Source organism: Plecotus auritus (assembly GCF_963455305.1).
Source record: "Plecotus auritus genome assembly, chromosome: 3".
NCBI classification, from domain to species: Eukaryota; Metazoa; Chordata; class Mammalia; order Chiroptera; family Vespertilionidae; genus Plecotus; species Plecotus auritus.
This window is the reverse complement of record NC_137772.1, coordinates 214676909-214694637: the sequence shown is the minus strand read 5'-3', so window position 1 is coordinate 214694637 and position 17729 is coordinate 214676909. Positions and strand designations below refer to the sequence as shown.

Sequence of the window (17729 nt, the reverse complement as noted above, 5' to 3'; positions counted from 1 at the left end):
TAGGCAAAGCTCATACTGATCACAACATCTCCCTTGTCCTGGGTTTCACTAGAGTGGAGTTTCTGTGACAGAATTGCAAGGACAATGAAAAAAGCACTGCCCCTTTCAGCTCCATGGAATTCAGTGACTGTATATCTTTAAAATCAAAGAATTTAGAAACATAAAACTTTATCATGTGGGGGTCTTTGAAAGTCAACTTATTCAACCTCCCACCTAACAGACTCACTTCCCACAGCACCTTGGACTGATGGCCATCATACTCTGCCCACGTAGGTCTAGTGAAAGTGTACATTACCTCTCAGAGCAGCCTACACAACACTACCGGTTGCAGAGACTCCAGGGTAGGATCGGCATATGTTTGCATGCCCTCTCTGACACGTACTTAGCTGTGTGACCTGGCAAAGTTCATGTCTCTAAGCCTCATTTTTCCTATCGAAAAATGGGATAAAAATAGTACTAGTGAGGAGTAGTTAATAGCTTATGCTACAGAGATGGACTGCCAGGTTCTGTCACCTACTAGTTGTTTAAATTTGGGCAAGTTTAATCTTTCTGTACTTTAGTTTTCTCATCTATAAAATGGTAATAACAACCATATCTACCTCATATCATTTTCTGATGACTGAAGATGATACATATGAAATTCCTGGAATAGTTGCTGGCTTATCAAAAGTACTGGATAAATATTAGTTGTAACGTTTATTACTTTCCACATAAGAAGATTGTTACAGGTTTTACATAAGACACTGTTTAAAGCCTTTAGCATAATGCCTGCTAAATAGTTAAGAGCTCAACAATGTTGGCAATCATTATTAATGGCATTTTCATCTTTTGGTTCTAGTTCAACATTCTGAAGCCAGAGATCAAATCTGTTCCCTCCTGAACCTGAGTGCCACTCGAATACTTAAAGACATCCACCACATCTTCCTCAGATTTCTATTTTCAAGGCCAAACCATATAGAGACTCTTCAGTGAGTCTTCAGAGAGCATGGTTCTCAGATCTTCTGACATCCTGTTCAGCTTCATCCAAGAATGCTGCAGTATGTGACCCTCTTAAAATGTGGCACTACCAAACTCCAACTATGTCTGATCAGTAAGAATTTCGATGGAACTACCAATTCCCGTGGCCCAGATATTTTAACTACTACTTACCATAACCTGGGTATAGTTATTAATGTATTCTAAGTATGTATTGGCATTTTTAGCAACTGCATCAAACTGTTAAAGAATATTAAGCATCTGATAACTAAAACATCCACATCTTTTTTTAATTACTGCTACTAAAGTTGATCCCTGTCTCCCCATCTTACTGAATTCATCTCTTTAATCTAAATCCCAAATTAGGTCTTTTTCCCTTCTCAACTGTTTCACAATGTATTAGAGATCTGAAGTCTCTGCCATTAGTAGTCCTGTCTGAATTGAGTTGCTATCATTTTCCACTGCCTCAATCACAGATTATGGGAGTACTAAGAGATGCTTTAGGTGATCTCCTAAATTTGATATACTCCTCCTTTCCCCATTGTACAGCACTGGCCCAATTTTTCCTCGATAGTCAAGCTAAGCTCAACAAAAATGGGTAAGTATCTCTATTATCCTTTAAACATGTCACAGAAAGAAGCTGTGTCTAGCACAGGGGCCAGTGGCAGAGTTCTGTGTCACTTCACTTAAAATCTCCACCCAGGTCAAGATGGGATTTTAGCACTTGTGCTCAAGTAAGAATGTGCAGTAAATTTAACTGTTGATGCTAGATGATGAGAACACTGGAGTGCTTTATAATATTCTATTTTGTATATATTGAAAATTTACAAAATAAGAAATAAGAGGTAAATATCACAAGAAACTAAAAGTTTAAAGCATTCTTTTAGGGAAGACTAAGATACAGGGGGGCTAATTGTTTTTCCCTTTAAACCTTTAGTTTTTTTTTTTTTTTTTTTTTTTTTAAATATATTTTATTGATTTTTCACAGAGAGGAAGGGAGAGGGATAGAGAGCTAGAAACATCGATGAGAGAGAAACATCGATCAGCTGCCTCCTGCACGCCCCCTACTGGGGATGTGCCCGCAACCAAGGTACATGCCCTTGACCGGAATCGAACCCGGGACCCTTCAGTCCGCAGGCCGACGCTCTATCCACTGAGCCAAACCGGTTTCGGCTAAACCTTTAGTTTTAAACTTTTTAAATATGTACAGACATTACTTTAACAAAGAAAAGGAGTGTATCAAATTAAAGTCAACTCATCCAAAAATCATCACTGAATCATGGACATAGAATATTTTAATGTCATCAAATGATATCTACTCTAGACTGTACTTTAAACAAAAACTATTTAATGAATCTGATAAAAAGTATGTGTACATGAATATATGTGCATATATATGTACACATGTATATACATGTACATATATACATATATATGCACACTTATAACTCCAAAATGTATAATTTGCCTAAATCTTAAACTGAGTTTAAGCCTAAAATCAAACCAAACAAAAAAAACCTCCTAAAAAATAAACCTCCTAGAAACTGCCCAACCTTTTCTCTAGTAATGATTAAATATGTTTGATTTTATAATTCAAATGCTTTAGATATATTTGAAATCAGTATAAGATTTTAAAATATAAAATATCTAAATATTTCCATTATGGATACTTATTACACCTACTTGGTAAGTGATTGAGCTTTCTGCTGTAGGAAAGTATCTCTGTGTATTTTAATGGCTTGAAGACTTTTTCTATCTAGAAGTTTGGCAGCTGCTGGTATTTTCTGGATCAAAAAATTATCAGGAAACCAAATAATATTAGCAGTTAGAGTGATAGCTGGTACCTGAAATAGTAAATATAAGGGGAAACAAATCATTAAATGCAGGCTAAACAAGTTATTTAATAGTTCTACAATACACAATAAAAGGTAATTATTTTAAGGAAAAGTAGCCATAAAAAATACTCATTAATATATTATGAAACAAATTATCTTACTATGGTACAAAGTTAAGGCATTCCTATATCTGGTACAGAGCATGACAAGAATTTTATCCTGCCTAAATATTAAACAACACACACATATGTACACACATACACACATTCTATTTGATTTTAAGATGAATAAATATATGCAAAAAAAAGAAATAGAAATCTTCATGATCTTCACTTTCACTCTATATTAGAAAAAAAATAAAAAATAAATAGGCAAGATGGTTGGGTTCTCATGGTCACATATTACTTGATTCTTCACATAAACTAAATTTTCAGTTTTTAAGTCTGGTGCCACATCATGGAAATAACGAAGATACAGAAATTCTTTTTTTTATTATTCAATAATGAAAATGAGTGGCAACAAGAGGAAGAGGAAGAGGGTAGAAGGGCCCAATGCGGGGGGAAAGTGGGACATCTGTAATACTTTCAACAATAAAGATAAAATTTAAAAATAAAACAAAGAGCTAAAAAACTAAAATAGCAAACATAAAAAAAAGAGAAAAAAGTAGTTAATAGTAAGTTAATGTGTAGAAGAAAATGTGTAATAAAACCACTAATAAGTATTTATATTAAGTGGAATTATAAGTTATTTTCATTTACTATGTTGCTTATTTCTGGAATGCTTGGAGATTTTAAATAAATAAATATGTAAACAGAAATAGAATACATTTTAAAATATCCACTTTTATCCAAAATCTTTTTAATCTACTCAAATTGAAAAAAATAAAAGTTCCAAGTTCTTACCTTCTTACAAATGTCCAATAAAGACTTATAAAACTTTTTATCAATAGTTCGAAAAATTTGAAAATGTAGTACAAAGAGTCCACAAATTCCAATATACTTGTCTCTCTGGTCAATTTCAGAAGGCTCTCCTTATAAAATGATAACATGAGAGAAAAACAGAACAACTATATTTAAAATTCTACTTTCAAGAAAATGCAAACTTTATAAACAAAAAAACAAAAAATGCACTTTACATTACCAAGTCTGGCTTCAACATTTGCAAAAATTGAGCGAATACTATGTGCAAATTCTTCTGCAAAAGTGCTATTTTTTGACACAGATACTCCTCCATTGAGAGAATCAAACTGCTGCTCTATACAGGCCTGAGAGGAAGCATTTAAAGAAAAGTTTACTCTCAATAATAAGTTATTAAACATATTAAATACACTGTGTGCGATAAACAGCTACATTAACCATTTTAATTTTACTAACACTGAATTTAGGTTTTTCCCTTAATCTAGTATCTAAATCCTTTTGAATGGAAAATTCACCTATACTTACATAATTGAGTACTAGTTATCCTATATAATAAAAGGATAATATGCAAATCGACCGAGCGGTGGAACGACCGGTCGCTATGACACGCACTGATCACCAGGGGGCAGATGCTTAACGCAGGAGCTGCCTGGTGGTCAGTGCGCTCCCACAGGGGAGTGCTGCTCAGCCAGAGCCGGGCTCACAGCTTGCGCTAAGGATGTCCAACTGCCGGGCCTAAACTGTCAGTGGGACATCCCCCAAGGGCTCCCGGACTGCAAGGGCACAGGCCGGGCTGAGGGACCCCTCCCCCCGCCCCCGAATGCACGATTTTCATGCACCGGGCCTCTAGTATGAAATAAAACTGAACCAAAAATCTGTAATTCAATATAAAGAGATACACTCAGTGATGTATAAAAGATGTATCTGATGAAGCACTGGAAAACATGTTTTATTATTTACTTTGCACTTTTTAAAGTAGAGTTTATTGCCCGGCCAGCATGGCTCAGTGGTTGGGCATCAACCTATGAACCAAGAGGTCACGGTTCTATTCCTGGTCAGAGCACATACCTAGGTTACAGGCTTGATCCCCAATGGGGAAGTGCAGGAGGCAGCCAATCAATGATTCTCTCTCATCACTGATGCTTCTGTCTCTCTCTCCCTCTGCCTTCTTCTCTGAAATCAATAACAAAATATATATATTTTTTAAATATATTTTATTTATTTCTTACAGAGATGAAGGGAGAGGGAGAGGGATAGAGAGCTAGAAACATCGATGAGAGAGAAACATCAGCTGCCTCCTGCACACCCCCCATTGGGGATGTGCCCGCAACCAAGGTACATGCCCTTGACTGGAATCGAACCCGGTACCTTTCAGTCCGCAGGCTGATGCTCTATCCACTGAGCCAAACCAGTTCGGGCCAAAATATATATTTTTAAAAAAAGATCAATTTTGATCTTAAAAAAATAAAAGTAGAGTTTGATTTTTCTGTTTACAATTACTTTCCTAGCACTTTATTACAGCATGTAATAAATGTCTCCTGGAAAAAGAATCAATGACAAAAAAAAAAAAAAAAAGCCTTCTGGACCAGTCTCTGTGGCAGTCTCCCTTCCTAACCATGGAAGAGCATTTTTTTGTTTATTGGCAAAGCTGTCACCATTTAATTGGTATCAGGTTCTGACTTGCACAAGTAACATTCTGCACTTTTAAAACCCTGGAGGGTGCTGGGTTATTGGGCGAAGATCTGTTTTTCAAATGTTTCTGCGAAGTTAACTAATTGTTGCAGTGGGTGATGGGAAATATAAGGGATCAAGAAATCCAGTGACATGGGTGAAGTCTCCTGTAGCTTCCTGCAGTGCACAAGACAAATATGATTTCAAGTCAACAGCTCCAGGATTGAGTGGAAAATGATGTGATGGGAACAAAAGAATGCTCTGGAAACTATAGAGGAAGTCTTTTCAGTATAGGCCTGTTTTTTTTAAGTAGTGAGTAAGTGAGTGCTTGTTATAATTAAATAAAATGCTTGGTTCATCTTTCATGGGGGGGGGGGGAGGGAGGGAGAATAATCCAGCAATTCTAGCAGCTCTCTTCAGGAAAAAGCCTGTCTCAGGCAGAGGGCAACCACCTATTGTATATGTTCCTTGGACTAGAGCAGGAGTAAGAAATTTAACTAAAGGTTTCCCTGACCCCAATGGGTTTGCAAAGGAATTTGATTTAACTGTTGGAACATATGACCTCAGCTATTCTGACCTATTTCAATTAACACACCTTCTGGTTTCTGAGACCAGTGAAACAGAATAGCTGAGTAAGGTTTGCTGGCATACTCCTGTAGAGGATTTTTTTAAATTAAATTTAATGGAGTGACATTGGTCAACATGAACATACAGGTTTCAGGTGTAGGTTTCTCTGTTACAAGAGCTGTATATTGCACCATGTGCCCACCACCCAAAGTCAAATCTTCTCCTGTCACCATATATTAGGACGCCCTTCTCCTCTCACTCCCTTCCCTCTGGCAACTACCACAGTGCTGTTTGTGTTCACAAGTTTGTTTTGTTTCCCACATATGAGTGAAAGCATGTGGTTCTTGGCTTTTTCTGACTGACTTATTTCACTTAGCACGGTGTTCTCAAGGTCCATCCTTGTTGCAAACTCCTCGAGGATGAGAAGATGCCAATATCAGATGGACACAGTTATCCTCTGATATCACCAAGGCCTGTATACCTATTGGGAAGTAATGATTTTAAAGGAACTTCCACAAGAGGAAAATAATATTGAAATTGAACGTTTGTTGCAGGACATTCCAATGCAACCTTGGGCCCTTTCCAGTACAGATATTGATAAGATCAAGTCCTGTTAAAATAACTATTGAGCCCAGCGAATGTGGCTCAGTGTTTGAGCATCACCCATGCACCAAGAGGTCATTGGTTCAATTCCTGATCAAGGCACATGCCCTGGTCATGGGCTTGATCGCAAGGAGGGGCGTGCAGAGGCAGCCAATCAATGTTTCTATCGCTCTCCCTTTCTCTCTTTCTAAAAAATCAATAAAAACATATTCTTTAAAAAAAAATTACCTTCTGAAACTAATGGATTAAAAGTTAAACTGATATAAATAAGAGTTGGGATGAATCCGTTAAAATTGTGATCATGTAAAATAGAAATTAAAGGTAACCCTGAAGTATATATTACATGGACTGTAACGCAATTTCTGATAGATACTATCCAAACCACTGCTGCTCAATGGAACTTTCTGTGATGATGGAAATGTTCTACATCTGATATGATGGCTGGCCACAAACTACATTTGGCTATTTTTTCTCCCAGCCTGTTGAAATATTATTAACATATAACACATTTATGTTTAAGGTATACAGTGTGATGATTAAATTGCATGCAGTTATTAAGCACTTGAAATGCCACTGTGGCAAAGGAAGTGAATTTTTTTATTAATTTAAATTTAAATAGTCACATGTGGTTATAAGCTACCTGGACTATGCAGACCCAAGTCATATTCTCAGAAGAATTAAACAGACTTTTAAAAAGTAGTCTTACAAACTTAAATCTAGAGGTTAATAACAAACACAATACTTAACACAGCTGCTTAAATGTTAATCCTTGAATAACTTTATCCTTTTACATACTTACAAAAGAAACAACCTTCACTCCAAATACAACTAGTACACTAATTTTGTTTGCTATTAGATACTGAAATAATTACATTTTAGTATACTAACAATGTTTTAAGACAAAGCACTTTTAAAGAAAAATCTATTCAACAGTATGCTATAGAAGTATCTATATATATAAAAGCCTAAGCGAACGTTCGACTGGTAACTATGCCACGCACTGACCACCACGGGGCTGACGCTCCAACCAGTAGGTTAGCTTGCTGCTGGGGTCCGGCCGATCCGAACTGAGCAAGACAGGTCGGACACACCCTGGAGCCCTCCTGTGCTCCCTCCCCAGCCCCAATCGGCCCAATTGGGACTGGGCGAGACAAGTCAAACATGCCCTGGAGTCCTCCCTCAGTCCCTTCCCGGCCCCGATCATGCATCAGGCCCCGATCATGCATCGGTGGAGTCCCTTGGCATGGCCCATGCCCTCTCAAAATCCGGAACCCCTGAGGGAATGTTGGAGAGCAGGTTTTGGCCTGATCCCCACAGGCCAGGCCGAGGGACCCCACCGGTGCACAAATCCGTGCACTGGGCCTCTAGTCCTATTATAATTCTGAAGTAGGTCAACTAATATAAGCCCATTTATTCTACTCTAATTCAGCTCTCATACCTGAAATATCATTCCATCAAGTAACTGCCCTTCTAGCTTCAGCAAGAACTTTTCAAATGGCTTTAGTTTTTCTTCCTGAATTCCAAATTTTGAAGGATTGTGATGGACAGATTTCAGTAACCTTGTGGAAGATCAGAAGAAAGACCATAAGTTTGCCTAATAAATTTTTAAATTAAAGATTTTTCTAGAAATCAAAACTTTATATTTGTATTTCTTTTTTGGCTCTATACATTTGAAAATCTAAACAAAGAAAAAAATCCCAATACATTTAATTTTTTAGTCATGCTTTTTTATATTATCTTAAATTCAGACATCTGGTGTTCTCTAGATACCAGACATTTAATACTTATAGATAGAAAAAAATAAAATGCCTTGACTTAAAAAAAATCTTGGGAGTATACAATGAAATAAAACCAAACTCAGGAAAAACAACTGTCACTTAAAAAGAACCCCAAGGGAAAAATAATATGAGTCCTAAGGTAGTCAAGACAGGATGCCTGCCTGGCTGGTGTCGCTCAATTGGTTGAGCATCATCCCATGCACCAAAAGGTCGCCAGTTCAATTTCCCATTAGGGCACATGCCTGGGTTTCAGGTTCGGTCTCTGACAGGGTACAGGCCAGAGGCAACCAATTGATGTTTCTCTCTCCTCTCCCCTTCCTCTCTCTCTAAAATCAATAAAAATATATTTGTTAAAAGAAGACTTAGAATGCTTTATACAAGTGTATCATACTCTCAAATAAACCCATCTGAAATTAAAGAATGGTTACTATCTTCATAAAAACATCTGACCTGAGATCCTTCTAAATATATACCTTCAGGTCTTTTAAAGGATCTGTACTATTTATATTTGTTTACTTTTACTAATACAAAGAGAATATTTTAATTGGCTCACCTTTTGTACATAGTCCAGTGGTCTTTTAATGTGGTATGATTATCAATAATTTCATCCAGGGTAAGCAAAACTGTTAGCAGCTCTCCCAAGTGCTCATACATAGTCTGTCAAAAGACCTTTAATGATTACCATTTAATCACTAGTTAGAAGTTAAGGTTCATGTGGATTTATAAAGTTCAACACATTTTAGCTAATTATTAAATTAGTTAAAGCAGTGGGTAAACCAGTTTTACTAAGCTACAGATGAAACTACTGATCCTCAGATGGAATAATTAGCTTTAACTACATAAACACTTTGCCCAGTATCTCATCCTTTATTGTGGTATCACAAATCTGTTTCACTCTCCACGCAACTTGAAGAATCTACATTGGGCTACTACTGGGAAAAACGAGGAGTTACACTGATGGTGGGTCAGTGATGCCTCATCAGCTTCACAAATGAAAGAGAACAAATTCAAGAAATAATCCTTTAAGAGTCTTGCTATACTTGTACTCCCTGATCATACAAACGCCAAAGTAAAATATAGTAAAAACTAGTTTTACAGATCAAGTTAAATTACTTTTACCTGAAAATGAACTCCAGTTGTCTCTATAATTTTGGGTGCAACCCTATAATAAAATAACACTGAAGTTAAAAAATATATCCTTTTTTGTGATAGTTCATTTTTATTTTAAGGAAAACATACAGCAGCAGGAGCTCTTGGGATTTTAATATGAATTTATCTTTATTTAGACTTTAGTCCAAAAAATTTAAGAGATCCAAGAAATGACTACCTTTTCTACTTTCCCAAGAAGGAACTAACTTATACATAAAGAGTCTGGGCTAGCCGAAACCGGTTTGGCTCAATGGATAGAGCGTCAGCCTGAGGACTGAAAGGTCCCAGGTTCGATTCCGGTCAAGGGCACGTACCTTGGTTGCGGGCACATCCCCAGTGGGAGGTGTGCAGGAGGCAGCTGATCGATGTTTCTCTCTCATCGATGTTTCTAACTCTCTATCCCTCTCCCTTCCTCTCCGTAAAATATCAATAAAATATATTTAAAACAAAACAAAAACAAACAAACAAACAAACAAAAAGAGTCTGGGCTATACCCAACTCAGTGGTCCATGTATCTTAGTCATTTAAACCAAGCCTAAGAGGGAGAGAGAGAAATAACAAAACTGATATTCATTTCTTTCTAAACTATTAGAATTTCCCAATTCCCAACTAGAATCCTTGTTATCCTACCCAAACTGGCATTGGGGAACTAGTCTTCTCTTTAGACAGGTTTATTTCTGAGTTGTTATCCCTACTGAAAAACAGTGCATACAACAAGGATTATATCAAAATCTAAAGTCCCAGAATAATTCAATGTTACTTCCTAGAGATTCAATGTACTCAACAATAAATAATTTAAAGCAGTACTTATAGCCCTGACTGGTATAGCTCACTTGGTAGGGTATCATCCCATGTACCAAAAAGTTGCCAGTTAGATTCTCAGTCAGAGCACATGCCTGGGTTGTGGGCTCGATCCCCAGCAGGGGGCAAGCAGGAGGCACCTAGCCGATGTCTTGCTCTCACATGGATATTTCTCTCTCTCCCTTCCTCTCTCTCTCTCTAAAAGTCAATTTAAAAATATTTTTAAAATAGTGCTTGTATATCAAAGCACATATATTCCACAAGAAAGACTATCTTAAGATTAAACACGCAATCAAATTTCATCTTTCTTGAGCAGGGCTGTGGCGGGGCGTTACAAACCAGGTACTGAGTACACACTAGGTACTGCAGGGATTGGGGAAGCTATGCTCTCATTCCCCTGTGCCATGATGAGAGTTTCAATGAAAAGACAGAACAGAAATATCTGGCTGAGAGGAAACATGAGAATGAAAAACAGCTAACACTGTCTTCCAGTTTATAAAAGAGAGTTTGGATGCAGCATGGTATGTAAGAACAATGAATGGATTAGGGAACAAAAGAATAGTACCTAAAGAGCGATGGAATCTTGGCAAGTAATTCCTCTAGGCCTGTTATCTCTTCTCACAACTGAGAATCCCTAGTCACATACCTAAACAAAGTTTACTGTAAGGTTTAATTAAATAGCCATGTGCTTAAAAGCACAGAGATACAGACTGGGAAAGGCATCGTTAGGCAACTTCGTCATTGTGCAGACATCACAGAGTGCACTTACACAAACCTAGATGATGTTACAGCCTACTATACACTTAGACTATATGGTATTGCCTACTTCTCTGTAGGCGAGAAAAAATAATTTTCCCTCTATCTCTGTGTTCTTGGCTGAAACATCCCTACAATAATTTAAAAAAAACAAAACAGGTTTTATTTTAGTACAGGAAATGAGACACTCTTACAAATGGAGATTCCCTTACAAATGTAAATGCCTTTTACAAAGAGTAACTTTTCCTTGGTTTTCAGAGCTTCTCCCATGTCTGTTGTCTTTTAAAATTAATGAGCCTAAAATAATCATTATGTCAATCAGACATACTTCAGGGCAGTGGTTCCCAATGTGGGGCACATGCCCCACAGGGGGGTAATTTGATTTTTAAGCGGGGGGGCAATTCAAGAATGAGTTATTAACAGTGAATCTTTTGCATTTCTTATGATTCTAGGGGCCTTATGTACAGTATATAAGTATATATTGTGACATATTTATACATTTCAGTTCTCTATTACATGTTTTGAAACTTTATTTGCTATTTTTTCATATCACTTCATATTATAATTTTTTTTTACAATTTCTTCCTCAGTACTTCATCTGTCCTTTCATTCTTTTATTTTTCTCTTGCACGGATGCCATGTTCTTTGGAAGCTTGTTTAGACCAAGTTAAAGGCCTTTTAGGCTTCCTCCACGTGAATAGGAGTTCACTTTTTTAATAATAAGAATTATATGTCCCAGGGAGGACATCAGGATTTTAGAGATGCTTAGGCAGGGCATGGCCAAAAAAAGGTTGGGAACCACTGATTTAGGGTGACAAACTGTTCTTCTGCAGCCCCTAGGCTACAAACCTAGGATGTTATGCACTGGATACTAAAGGCAACTATAACACAAGGGTAAATATTTGTGTAATACATTGTGCTATAACATTACTAGAGCTACGTCACTAGGTGATAGGAATTTTCAGTTCCCTTGTAAGTTTATGGGACCCACCATCATATATGCGGTCCATTGGTAACCAAATGTCATTATGCAACAAATGACTATAGCAAGTGTGGAAAATTTTAAGTATAAACTATTAATCATGCAAAATAATTATTTTATGATAATAACAATGGTGAGGACTATGAAAATTTAATCATTTTTCTTTATTTAGGGCAGTAGTCCCCAAACTTGGAAGATCATTAGAATTACTCACTACATTATTTCACATAGAGTCCCACTCCCAAAGATTCTGTAATGAGTTAGGGAACCTTCAATGTAAAGGAGGGAGGAAAGGAGTAAGAAGAGAAAACGTGGTATGTTGCCTTTTTCAATAAAATCAAATTTCTTTGTGATTATTCTGTCCACATTCTCATTCAGACAGATAATGAGTTTATTCACGATAGAAACTGTCTCATTAACCTATCATTTTTCTATTACACACATCAAGTAGTATTTGAGTGTTCAAAGAATGCTGAACAAGTGAATGAAGGAATGAATGAGTGAACAAAACACTAATTCAGGTAATTAGCTAGTTTTAGAAAAACGTTTCCTATATCTCTATTATAAGTGCAAAAATATTTCTAAAATCCATTACTTGTTATTGATATAGAGGACAGCCAACTGATGGACTACATTCATCACCACTTCATAGCACCTCGTAACAAAACAAGACAGTTCCTGAAATGACAAGTTGGGTATATGTTACAAAGTTGCTTTTTAAATGTCACCATTTCTGACTGAATTTTAGGCTAACAATGTTAAAAACAAAATAGTTTTCAAATAAGAACTCCAGTTAACCTGCAGCCAACTTCAAGTATCCATCAAGCAATCAATTTTTAACTCATTTCTTACATCCCAAGGTTATTTCTACCTGTCTGACCCCACATTTCATTCATACTTCTATTAAGTCTTATATTTTACTCATGTAATTCCTAAGTAACAAAGACAGTCTCATTCCTTCTTTGAACATCCACTGCCTAGCACAGTGGCTAACCCTCAACTGCTTCCTAATATATATCTGTCCTATCAAATGAAGAAATGAACAAACACCTGAATGAATGAAAAAGCACAAAAGCTGCCAGTTTTAGAAAGTATGAAAATGAGGGAAAGGAGTCTCCAGAAATCACTCTGACATAACTTCCAATGTTTACCTTTAACCTTAGTTACAAACAGACTTGGCACACAGCAAGTGAAATAGTATTTATCCCAGGAATATGTTTGTGATTAAATAACTAACTTGCATCTATCATGTCTCACACCTCCTAAAAGTTTTTCAGAACCTCTCAACTTTCAAACCCATAGAAACAGATTGTATCCTAACATACTTAAAACCTGATTAAACCTGTAACTGTTCTAAATTTTATGCTCCATGAGGGCAGGAATTTCTGTTGGTTTTGTGCACTGCTGTATCCCAGCACCAAGAATGTTTTGTAACATATGCTACACTCATAAAACATTTGTTGAATGTTTAAAAACGGAATTTTATGCAGCTGTCAGTAAGATCCAAAAACAGTAACGTTTTTTAAAATAATGCATTTCAATTTTACTTAGTCTAACTTTACATTTCTTAATAAATTTCTAAAGGTATAATAAAAGCAGAGAAAAGAACAGAAAATGCAAGACAAGGAGCACAAAATAAGAAGGCAAAAACAAGTTAAAATAGACTATGTAATATAGAAATAGAATAAATTCGCCAATTAAAAGACCAAGATTTTCAGATTGGATTAAAAAAATAAAAATCCAGACAGATACAAGCAGTTTTAAAGAAACACAACTAGCCCTGGCCAGGGAGCTCAGCTGGTTAGAGCATCTTCCCAATAAGCCAAGATTGTGGGTTCAATCCCAGTCAGGGCACATACAAGAATCAACCAATGAATGTTATGTATAAGTAAGTGGAACAAATCAATGTTTCTCTCTCTGCCTTCCTCTCTCTCTAAAATCAATAAATAATTTTTTTAATCACCTAAAACATAATGACACTGAAAAATTGATTGAATGAAGAAAGATAAATCAAGAAAATGTTAACTCATACAGCTGGGGCAGTGGTATTAATATCAGACAAAATAGACTGTTTGCATTATTTCAGCTAATTACTATATATAATATATACTTATATAATTACATATTATATACATAATAACTATCAACATAGTTTAAGAAGGTGACTATATGGTGATTAAAAAATTCAATTTAGCCCAGCTGGTGTTGGCTCAGTGGTTGAGCATCAACCTATAACCGGGAATCAAACCTCTTGGTTCATAGGTTAACGCTCAATCACTGACTCCTCCAACTCTTACGTAACCAATTGTCGACATTAAATCTCCTCTTTAGGATATATCTTTGTGAACTGTTTTCTGGACTGGACCTTGACTTACCCATACCATAATACAGGATAATTTCAACAAAATGCTCTCAAAATTAGGCCAAGTAGACCAAAGAAAGTAGTAAAAATACAAATGATCTGAACAATATATTAGCATTCTTGGTTCAATTAAATAATCAAATCTTGTATCCAACAATCAGAACATAGGTGGAATTTTGGGTATTTTTACCTCAGCTCCAATTTTTGCTTTTATCAGATTGTACAAGCATTGCTCTTTAATGGAGAAGAAATGTAAGTTATTTCATTCTTTGGAAAAAAATTAAACCAAAAAACGTAGAATAACTGAAACTTTGCAGTAGTATCTAAATTGAAACATTTGGTTAGAAGCATCAAGTGCAATTGCTTTAAACACCTCACCATTGCTCATGTAACAGCTTAATCATCTCCATTAACAACTTTTCCTGACATAAATGATCTCTTCCTACCTGGTACAAAGTTCAAATTATTTTAAAAGGTACAATCTCCTAAACTATAATCCAATGCCAACTGTCTTACCCTCACAGTACAAATTTTTAGCATTTGAAGGTTTTAGAAAATTTTTAATTATGTGTAATTCACTCAAACTTTTCAAAGAAAAACCTCAATAAAAAGTAAAAATCAATTACCTGTAAGAATGAAATAAATCTCCCCATTTGAATTTGGCAATCACCTTCCACCATGCTAGAATCTGTGGCTTTAAAAGGCAACACAAAGAATTGTATTTCAATTGTTTATATATAAACTCAATCAACACCCAAAACTAAAACTATGATTTTTATTCATTAGTACATCTTCTAATCTGTATAGCATTAACCGAATTTTTACACTGAAGAGAAAAACGAGAAAATAATTAATTACACAATTGAAAGTAACCATCTGTTTCACTATTTAATAAATTCAAGGAAAATTCTTATATAGTTACAGTGCTGTAACCTATATTAAAAAAGCGTAGTATGCAAATTGTCCCTTCTACCAGAGTTCTTCTGGGAGTTCAACCAGGGAGCAGGCCAGCCAGGGGAAGGGAGGGAGTACCCGGCCATCGGCCATCAGCCAGCAGCCAGCAGCCAGCAGCCGCTAGGGACCTTCGTGCACTGGGCCTCTAGTAATTTATAAAAATATCACAAATAGGCTTTAGAGAACTTGCTGCTGCTTCATCGCTCAGGTTTTCTTACCACCTGTTCACCAAACAAACTAACAAAAAAATCTGAATGCTTATTTTCTCACACTAATACATTATGGTAGTCCTAGAATTGTCTGTTAACTTTTTGTTCATTTCAATCTCAGTATCACAACACTACAATGTGAAATTTTAAAACTCACCTCCTTCTCCATAGAACAAGAGACCATTATAAAATTTAGTTTCAGCCTGTTTTAAAAAAATTAAAATAATTTTACAAGTTGCTCTTTTGTTTTTAAATTACTAGCCTCTCTTAGTTATCCAATTTATAAGCAGCAGAGGACTACATCACTTATAAACAATTTCACTCAAAAACTGCGTACACTCAATTTATCTTTGGAGTACCAAAAGTATTACTTATAGTCAAAGTTATTTCTGGATTTCTTTAGCCTTTACTTTGTACCACATCCTCCCCTTATTTCATGGGAGAACAGAAAGCAAACACATTATCAAAAAGGTAGAGAAAAAAAAAAGATGGAAGTTTACCAACTTCTTTCAGAGTTTTGATTGCTCAGGGGCAAGGAAACATACAATATTTTTAAAATTCAAAGCTTTTTTAAAAAATTAGCTCTAGCCGAGCTGGCATGTCTCAGTGGTTGAGCGTCGACCTATGAACCAGGAGGTTACGGTTCAATTCCCAGTCAGGGCATATGCCAGGGGTTGCAGGGCTCAATCCCCAGTGTGCGGCGTGAAGGAGGCAGCTGATCAATGATTCTCTCTCATCATTGATGTTTCTCTCTCTCTCCCCCTTCCTCTCTGAAACCAATAAAAATATATATATATTTAAAAAGTAATAAAAAATCAGTTCTGTCTAGAAAGCAATTATATATGTCAGGTAATACGGACTTTGAAGGTATGCAGATCCATATTCAAAGTGTTACCATCAGTAAAATGTTAGGCAAGTGACACCCTCTTTAAACCTCAATTTCCCCATATATTCCTCACATACCTCCCCAGGTTGTTATACTAGTAAGTATTAACAGGGTTAACATGGTGTTTGGTACATAGTAAGTACTCCGTCATTATTACTACTATTACTTTAAGTAAATAATTCATTCAACATTCAATAAATATTCAGGCACAATGTACACATATAAGCACATATTTGCTCTTAAATCATGTTTTTTAACATCTTACGAATACAAATAATTACCTCATATTTTAATTTCTTGATTTCACAACAAAGTGCAGCATAAACTGTGATGACTTTGTTTAAGACCTAGTTTCATGAGTAAAAAAATTTAAAAATTATAAAAGTAAATTATAGTAGATAAAGCATTTTTTTAAAAAGATTTTTAGGTTTAGAATTCTGTACCTTGTTTTCAGTCTTTATAAGTTCCAAAAGGGAAGACTGTTCATAAGGCAAAAGCTATATAAATAAGAAAAAGAACATTACTTTTTAATTTGGGGAAAAAAAATATTGAAATCTTAAATACACAAATTAAGACTAGCTCTATTCTATTTAATCTTGTGTTAGACCCTATACTCTGTAATAGCACCATACCAGATAGGGTGTGACTACTAATGGATATGGGATTTCTTTTGGAGGTGGTGAAAATGTTCTAAAATTGGCTCTAGTGTTGGTTGCACAATTTTGTGAATGCACTAAAAACCAAAGAATTGAATGATATGTGAACTATATCTCAACAACCCTGCTATTTAAAAAGTCAATATGTCTTAGGACAGTGTCTAGCACATAATAAATGCTGAATAAATTTTAGTCATTAAGTGGTAACAGCTTATAGTTACCACTTAATAACTAAAACAAGAAATAACTACCTTGAAATGGAATAGAGCAGGAGTGACCTATTTCATACATTAAAAAATTACTCCCACATTAAGATTCCCTAAATAACATGAAAAGATTTTTAGGAAATGATGAAACTATTCTGTATCTTGATTAGGTATGAGTTACCTGGGTATATGTGTTTGGCAAAACTCATTGAAAAATACATTTTAAATCTATGCATTTCACTGTACTAGTATATAAAATAACCTCATCTGAATATCCTATTCCAACCCTCTTCATTTTCTTATTGATGAGAGAAAAAAAAAGCTAGCTCAAAGAGTTGGGAGTCTGTCATTTTGACACTAAAGGCTTTGAGTTTGTGTCACCCTTTAACCAGTTAACTGCCACGATATTTTGAATTTAACTT

At 35.7% G+C, this 17729-nt stretch overlaps 1 protein-coding gene across 4 annotated transcripts in view; it reads right to left on the bottom strand.

The window, feature by feature from the left end:
* WASHC4 (WASH complex subunit 4) overlaps positions 1–17729 on the bottom strand; it is a 60060-nt gene that overhangs the window by 39046 nt on the left and 3285 nt on the right. The window contains exons 3-13 of one of the 4 annotated variants that reach the window (XM_080662900.1): positions 16889–16942; positions 16727–16792; positions 15717–15762; positions 15023–15090; positions 12630–12712; positions 9466–9508; positions 8900–9003; positions 8007–8127; positions 3951–4074; positions 3713–3840; positions 2659–2819 (exon numbers count right to left, since the gene is read on the bottom strand). In XM_080662900.1, the coding sequence (XP_080519026.1) occupies positions 2659–2819; positions 3713–3840; positions 3951–4074; positions 8007–8127; positions 8900–9003; positions 9466–9508; positions 12630–12712; positions 15023–15090; positions 15717–15762; positions 16727–16792; positions 16889–16942 (998 nt within the window). The remainder of the gene's footprint in view (positions 1–2658; positions 2820–3712; positions 3841–3950; positions 4075–8006; positions 8128–8899; positions 9004–9465; positions 9509–12629; positions 12713–15022; positions 15091–15716; positions 15763–16726; positions 16793–16888; positions 16943–17729) is intronic. The other 3 variants (XM_080662902.1, XM_080662901.1, XM_080662903.1) reach the window with 3 other exon arrangements.